The sequence below is a fragment of the Oncorhynchus gorbuscha genome, unplaced genomic scaffold (assembly GCF_021184085.1).
Source record: "Oncorhynchus gorbuscha isolate QuinsamMale2020 ecotype Even-year unplaced genomic scaffold, OgorEven_v1.0 Un_scaffold_551, whole genome shotgun sequence".
NCBI lineage: Eukaryota > Metazoa > Chordata > Actinopteri > Salmoniformes > Salmonidae > Oncorhynchus > Oncorhynchus gorbuscha.
Window position 1 is genome coordinate 280,001 of NW_025745380.1, and position 8,863 is coordinate 288,863.

The 8,863-nt window shown below is 39.9% G+C and overlaps 1 protein-coding gene across 1 annotated transcript in view; it reads left to right on the forward strand.

Moving 5' to 3' along the window:
- The window catches only part of LOC124018606 (phosphatidylinositol N-acetylglucosaminyltransferase subunit Q-like), a 32,068-nt gene extending 28,760 nt beyond the window's left edge, over positions 1-3,308 (forward strand). The window contains exon 15 of the mRNA XM_046333949.1: positions 2,989-3,308. Within this exon, the coding sequence (XP_046189905.1) occupies positions 2,989-3,141 (153 nt within the window). The 3' untranslated portion in view covers positions 3,142-3,308. The remainder of the gene's footprint in view (positions 1-2,988) is intronic.
- Positions 3,309-8,863: the final 5,555 nt, after the last annotated feature.

The window sequence follows — 8,863 nt, forward strand, 5'->3', positions numbered from 1 at the left end:
TCTCTTCTTCTTCTCTTCTCTCTTTCCTTCTCTCTATTCTCTCTCTCTTCTCTCTCTTCTCTCTTTCCTTCTCTCTCTTCTCTCTCTTTCCTTCTCTCTCTTCTCTCTCTTTCCTTCTCTCTCTTCTCTCTTCTCTCTCTTCCTTCTCTCTCTCTCTCTCTTCCTTCTCTCTCTTCTCTCTTCCTCTCTTTTCTCTCTTCTCTCTCTTTCTCTTCTCCTTCTCTCTCTCTCTTTCCTTCTCTTCTCTTCTTCTCTTCTTCTTCTCTTCTCTTCTCTCTCTTTCCTTCTCTCTCTTCTCTCTCTTTCCTTCTCTCTCTTCTCTCTCTCTTTCCTTCTCTCTCTTCTCTCCTCTCTCTTTCCTTCTCTCTCTTCTCTCTCTTTCCTTCTCTCTCTTCTCTCCTCTCTCTTTCCTTCTCTCTCTTCTCTCCTCTCTCTTTCCTTCTCTCTCTCCTCTCTCTTTCCTTCTCTCTCTTCTCTCCTCTCTCTTTCCTTCTCTCTCTCCTCTCTCTTTCCTTCTCTCTCTTCTCTCCTCTCTCTTTCCTTCTCTTCTTCTTTCCTCTCTCTTTCCTTCTCTCTCTCTCTTTCTTTCCTTCTTTCTTTCTCCTCTCTTTTCCTTCTCTTCTCCTTCTCTTTCTGTTGTCTTCTCTCTTCTCTCTCCTTCTCTTTCTTCTTTCCTTAAATTTTTCATAACATTCATTGTCTTTTCGTTCTGTCTTAGTTTATTTAATCATTTAAAACTAGATCCACACAAAATGATGCATTTGATTAAGAATCATTGAGGATACAAAAGTATACGACTTATTTAAATTGTGATCCTCTTTCATGACGTCAGTTTAGGTTATTACTGTAAAACCACATAGACATACCCTACACACAGTCAGTTTAGGTTATTACTGTAAAACCACATAGACATACCCTACACACAGTCAGTTTAGGTTATTACTGTAAAACCACATAGACATACCCTACACACAGTCAGTTTAGGTTATTACTGTAAAACCACATAGACATACCCTACACACAGTCAGTTTAGGTTATTTATTACTGTAAAACCACATAGACATACCCTACACACAGTCAGTTTAGGTTATTACTGTAAAACCACATAGACATACCCTACACACAGTCAGTTTAGGTTATTACTGTAAAACCACATAGACATACCCTACACACAGTCAGTTTAGGTTATTACTGTAAAACCACATAGACATACCCTACACACAGTCAGTTTAGGTTATTACTGTAAAACCACATAGACATACCCTACACACAGTCAGTTTAGGTTATTACTGTAAAACCACATAGACATACCCTACACACAGTCAGTTTAGGTTATTTATTACTGTAAAACCACATAGACATACCCTACACACAGTCAGTTTAGGTTATTACTGTAAAACCACATAGACATACCCTACACACAGTCAGTTTAGGTTATTACTGTAAAACCACATAGACATACCCTACACACAGTCAGTTTAGGTTATTTATTACTGTAAAACCACATAGACATACCCTACACACAGTCAGTTTAGGTTATTACTGTAAAACCACATAGACATACCCTACACACAGTCAGTTTAGGTTATTACTGTAAAACCACATAGACATACCCTACACACAGTCAGTTTAGGTTATTTATTACTGTAAAACCACAGACATACCCTACACACAGTCAGTTTAAGTGATTTATTCCTGTAAAACCACATAGACATACCCTACACACAGTCAGTTTAGGTTATTACTGTAAAACCACATAGACATACCCTACACACAGTCAGTTTAGGTTATTTATTACTGTAAAACCACATAGACATACCCTACACACAGTCAGTTTAGGTTATTTATTACTGTAAAACCACATAGACATACCCTACACACAGTCAGTTTAGGTTATTTATTACTGTAAAACCACATAGACATACCCTACACACAGTCAGTTTAGGTTATTACTGTAAAACCACATAGACATACCCTACACACAGTCAGTTTAGGTTATTTATTACTGTAAAACCACATAGACATACCCTACACACAGTCAGTTTAAATTATTTATTCCTGTAAAACCACATAGACATACCCTACACACAGTCAGTTTAGGTTATTACTGTAAAACCACATAGACATACCCTACACACAGTCAGTTTAGGTTATTTATTACTGTAAAACCACAGACATACCCTACACACAGTCAGTTTAAGTGATTTATTCCTGTAAAACCACATAGACATACCCTACACACAGTCAGTTTAAGTTATTTATTCCTGTAAAACCACATAGATATACCCTACACACAGTCAGTTTAGGTTATTTATTACTGTAAAACCACAGACATACCCTACACACAGTCAGTTTAAGTGATTTATTCCTGTAAAACCACATAGACATACCCTACACACAGTCAGTTTAGGTTATTACTGTAAAACCACATAGACATACCCTACACACAGTCAGTTTAGGTTATTACTGTAAAACCACATAGACATACCCTACACACAGTCAGTTTAGGTTATTTATGACTGTAAAACCACATAGACATACCCTACACACAGTCAGTTTAGGTTATTACTGTAAAACCACATAGACATACCCTACACACAGTCAGTTTAGGTTATTTATTACTGTAAAACCACATAGACATACCCTACACACAGTCAGTTTAGGTTATTTATTACTGTAAAACCACATAGACATACCCTACACACAGTCAGTTTAGGTTATTACTGTAAAACCACATAGACATACCCTACACACAGTCAGTTTAGGTTATATATTACTGTAAAACCACATAGACATACCCTACACACAGTCAGTTTAGGTTATTACTGTAAAACCACATAGACATACCCTACACACAGTCAGTTTAGATTATTTATTACTGTAAAACCACATAGACATACCCTACACATGTGTCATTCACAGTTTTTCTCCTAGATAAACCTAGACATGTTTATGTCCCCCCCCCCCCCCCCCCCGTCTCTCTCTCAGATTAACCCTCTGAAGGCGAGCAGTGTGGTTCAGACCTACAGGACCCCCACCTACAGCTGCTACCCTAAAGACTCCTGGCTGGCTCTCTGCAAGAAGCTGTTCCTGGGAGAACTCATCTACCCCTGGAGACACAAGACTACCAAGATAGACTAGGAGACACAAGACTACCAAGATAGACTAGGACCAGGGGAGAGAGACAAAGGGGAGAGATGGGGAGAGAGAGATGGGGGAGGCTGTTTCTGGGAGAACTCATCTACCCCTGGAGACACCACCAAGATCAACTGAGACCAGGGGAGAGACAGAATAGAGAAGGGGGGAGAGACAGAATAGAGAAGGGGAGGGATAGGGGGAGAGACAGAATAGAGTAGGGGGAGGTATAGGGGGAGAGACCGAGAATAGAGAAGGGGAGGGATAGGGGGAGAGACAGAATAGAGAAGGGGAGGTATAGGGGGAGACAGAATAGGGGAGGGATAGGGGGAGAGACAGAATAGAGAAGAGGGAGGGATAGGGGGAGAGACAGAATAGAGAAGGGGGAGTTATAGGGGGAGACAGAATAGAGAAGGGAGGGATAGGGGGGAGAGACAGAATAGAGAAGGGGGAGTTATAGGGGGAGACAGAATAGAGAAGGGGAGGGATAGGGGGAGAGACAGAATAGAGAAGGGGGAGGGGGATAGGGGGGAGGGAGAGAGACAGAATAGAGAAGGGGGGAGGTATAGGGGGGAGAGACAGAATAGAGAATAATAGGTAAGGGGGAGAGACAGAATAGAGAAGGGGGAGGTATAGGGGGGAGAGACATAATAGAGAAGGGGAGGTATAGGGGGGAGAGACATAATAGAGAAGGGGAGGTATAGACATAATAGAGAAGGGGAGGTATAGGGGGGAGAGACAGAATAGAGAAGGGGAGGTATAGGGGGAGAGACATAATAGAGAAGGGGGAGGTATAGGGGGAGAGACATAATAGAGAAGGGGGAGGTATAGGGGGAGAGACATAATAGAGAAGGGGGAGGTATAGGGGGGAGAGACATAATAGAGAAGGGGAGACAGAATAGAGAAGGGATAGGGGGAGAGACATAATAGGGGGGAGAGAGACAGAATAGAGAAGGGATAGGGGAGAGACAGAATAGAGAAGGGGAGGTATAGGGGGGAGAGACAGAATAGAGAAGGGGAGGTATAGGGGGAGAGACATAATAGAGAAGGGGGAGGTATAGGGGGAGACATAATAGAGAAGGGGGAGGTATAGGGGGAGAGACAGAATAGAGAAGGGGAGGTATAGGGGGAGAGACATAATAGAGAAGGGGGAGGTATAGGGGGGAGACAGAATAGAGAAGGGGGGAGGGATAGGGGAAGAGACAGAACACCAAGGTTGATGAGAAGAGGGGAGGGATAGGGGGAAGAGACAGAACACCAAGGTTGATGAGAAGAGGGGGAGGGATAGGGGGAGACAGAATAGAGAAGGGGGAGGTATAGGGGGGAGAGACATAATAGAGAAGGGGGAGGTATAGGGGGGAGACAGAATAGAGAAGGGGGAGGTATAGGGGGAGAGACAGAATAGAGAAGGAGGAGGTATAGGGGGGAGACAGAATAGAGAAGGGGGAGGGATAGGGGGAGAGACAGAATAGAGAAGGGGGAGGTATAGGGGGAGACAGAATAGAGAAGGGGGAGGGATAGGGGGAAGAGACAGAATAGAGAAGGGGGAGGGATAGGGGGAAGAGACAGAATAGAGAAGGGGAGTGGGACAGGGGGAGAGATAAGAACACCAAGGTTGATGAGAGGAGGGGAGGGGTGGTGGGAGAGGATGTTAGTGTGTTAGCTGCTGATGAGACCTTGTAAAGGAGATGTGTGTGTCTCCTTTTAAATCAGGTATTTAGGGCTGCTGGCACCCTATTCCCCTTCATAGTGCACTACTTTTGACCAGAGCTCTATGGGGCTCTGGTCAAAAGTAGTGCACTATGTAGGGAATAGGGTGCCATTTGATGCTGTCTAAAGCATCTACTGCACTAATTACTCCTTGTCTTATTTAACTCCAGATGTATTTTATATTATAAGATTAAAATAAAACATTCACATTTTTAGGATGAATTGATTGTTTATACATTCCGACTAATGTGTATTGAGATTATGTCAATGCATTTATTTTCATTGAAAACTTTCAGTATTTATTCTTAGTTTAGTACTCTAGGTCATTTTTTTACTCTGGTAATGTGCCATTTTCCCCCCTAAAAACCTGCTAACCCCAAACCTACAGTACAGTATCTAACTGCCAGATAAGTACTAGAGTATAGAAGTACTGTATTCAGTACAGTATCTAACTACCAGAGAAGTACTAGAGTATAGAGGTACTGTATTCAGTACAGTATCTAACTGCCAGAGAAGTACTAGAGTATAGAGGTACTGTATTCAGTACAGTATCTAACTGCCAGAGAAGTACTAGAGTATAGAAGTACTGTATTTAGTACAGTATCTAACTGCCAGAGAAGTACCAGAGAAGTACTAGAGTATAGAGGTACTGTATTCAGTACAGTATCTAACTACCAGAGAAGTACTAGAGTATAGAGGTACTGTATTTATTTAACCCAGAGAAGTTTTTATTTAGCATTACATTTGAAAGATTCTCCTAACTTTCCCCATTTTCCCAGGTTTTCCTTCTGAAATCCTGGTTATAATATTCCCTGAATCTGGAGGGAAGAAGCAGGAAATCAGGGAATCCTCCATCTGGGAATTCTGGAATACAAAAAGGGATTTCTCAACTTTATTGAGAGCCTTTATTTTTTAACAATAACAACCTGGTATTATCCTGGTTTATCTTCTCAGAACGTATTTTTTTTAAAATCTTTAATTTCATAGACTGATTTTTTTGCTGTTGTGCCATAATGGAAGAAATAAGAAAACAATTGATTCTAAATCAGGACCGTAGTTTGTCATATTGTCATGTTTGATTGCATTTGATTTGTGTTGAGTGTTGACTACTACTGAAGTTGTTGAATGTACAACTCTGGGAATGTGTCTCAAATGGAACGCTATAGACTAAGTAGTGCACTACTTTTTGACTAGGGCTATGTGGTCCGTATCCCCAATGTTCCTTTCATAATAATAAAGGCCCAGTTGGTTTGAAAAGGAGTAGCCTCATTGTTTTACAGTTTATTTAGAGAGAGAGAGAGAGAGAGAGAGAGAGAGAGAGAGAGAGAGAGAGAGAGAGAGAGAGAGACAAAGAGAGAGAGACAAAGAGAGAGAGACAAAGAGAGAGAGACAAAGAGAGAGAGACAAAGAGAGAGAGACAAAGAGAGAGAGACAAAGAGAGAGAGACAGAGAGAGAGAGACAGAGAAAGAGAGAGAGAGAGAGAGAGAGATTTTTATGTTTGTATATATATATATATAGAGAGAGAGAGGTTTGTATATATATAGAGAGAGAGGTTTATATATATAGAGAGAGAGAGGTTTTTATATGTTTGTATATATATAGAGAGAGAGTTTATATATATATAGAGAGAGAGAGGTTTTTATATATATATATAGAGAGAGAGGTTTTTATGTTTGTGTATATATATATAGAGAGAGGTTTATATATATATATAGAGAGAGAGAGAGAGAGAGGTTTTTATATGTTTGTATATATATATATAGAGAGAGGTTTATATATATATATATAGAGAGAGAGAGAGAGAGGTTTTTATATGTTTGTATATATATATAGAGAGAGAGGTTTATATATATATATATAGAGAGAGAGAGTTTTTATATATATAGAGAGAGAGGTTTTTATGTGTATATATATATAGAGAGAGAGAGGTTTATATATATATATATAGAGAGAGAGAGGTTTATATATATATATAGAGAGAGAGAGAGGTTTTTATATATATATATATATATATAGAGAGAGAGAGAGAGGTTTTTATATGTGTATATATATATAGAGAGAGAGAGGTTTTTATATGTGTATATATATATAGAGAGAGAGGGAGAGGTTTATACACTTCTCAAAAAAATAAAGGGAACACTAAAATAACACATCCTAGATCTGAATGAATGAAATATTCTTATTAAATACTTTTGTCTTTACATAGTTGAATGAGCTGACAACACAATCACACACAAATTATCAATGGAAATCAAATGTATCAACCCATGGAGATCTGGATTTGGAGTCGGACTCAAAATTAAAGTGGAAAACCACACTACAGGCTGATCCAACTTTGATGTATTTGTAAGTCGCTCTGGATAAGAGCGTCTGCTAAATGACTTAAATGTTAAATGTTAAATGATGTAATGTCCTTAAAACAAGTCAAAATGAGGCTCAGTAGTGTGTGGCCTCCACGTGCCTGTATGACCTCCCTACAACGCCTGGGCATGCTCCTGATGAGGTGGCGGATGGTCTCCTGAGGGATCTCCTCCCAGACCTGGACTAAAGCATCCGCCAACTCCTGGACAGTCTGCAGTGCAACGTGGCGTTGGTGGATGGAGCGAGACATGATGTCCCAGATGTGCTCAATTGGATTCAGGTCTGGGGAACGGGCGGGCCAGTCCATAGCATCTATGCCTTCCTCTTGCAGGAACTGCTGACACACTCCAGCCACATGAGGTCTAGCATTGTCTTGCATTAGGAGGAACCCAGGGCCAACCGCACCAGCATATGGTCTCACAAGGGGTCTGAGGATCTCATCTCGGTACCTAATGGCAGTCAGGCTACCTCTGGCGTGCACATGGAGGGCTGTGCGGCCCCCAAAAGAAATGCCACCCCACACCATGACTGACCCACCGCCAAACCGGTCATGCTGGAGGATGTTGCAGGCAGCAGAACGTTCTCCACGGCGTCTCCAGACTGTCACGTCTGTCACATGTACTCAGTGTGAACCTGCTTTCATCTGTGAAGAGCACAGGGCGCCAGTGGCGAATTTGCCAATCTTGGTGTTCTCTGGCAAGCACAACCCCCACCTGTGGACGTCGGGCCCTCATACCACCCTCATGGAGTCTCATGGAGTTTGATGGATATAATCCAGGGTTTATATATATTATCTGAGATTCATATTGATGATGGATATAATCCAGGGTTTATATATATTATCTGAGATTCATATTGATGATGGATATAATCCAGGGTTTATATATATTATCTGAGATTCATATTGATGATGGATAATCCAGGGTTTATATATATTATCTGATGATTCAATCCAGGGTTTATATGATGGATGGATAATCCAGGGTTTATATATATTATCTGAGATTCATATTGATGATGGATAATCCAGGGTTTATATATATTATCTGAGATTCATATTGATGATGGATAATCCAGGGTTTATATATATTATCTGAGATTCATATTGATGATGGATAATCCAGGGTTTATATATATTATCTGAGATTCAGATTGATGATGGATATAATCCAGGGTTTATATATATTATCTGAGATTCATATTGATGATGGATAATCCAGGGTTTATATATATTATCTGAGATTCAGATTGATGATGGATAATCCAGGGTTTATATATATTATCTGAGATTCATATTGATGATGGATAATCCAGGGTTTATATATATTATCTGAGATTCATATTGATGATGGATATAATCCAGGGTTTATATATATTATCTGAGATTCATATTGATGATGGATAATCCAGGGTTTATATATATTATCTGAGATTCAGATTGATGATGGATATAATCCAGGGTTTATATATATTATCTGAGATTCAGATTGATGATGGATATAATCCAGGGTTTATATATATTATCTGAGATTCATATTGATGATGGATAATCCAGGGTTTATATATATTATCTGAGATTCAGATTGATGATGGCTAATCCAGGGTTTATATATATTATCTGAGATTCATATTGATGATGGATAATCCAGGGTTTAT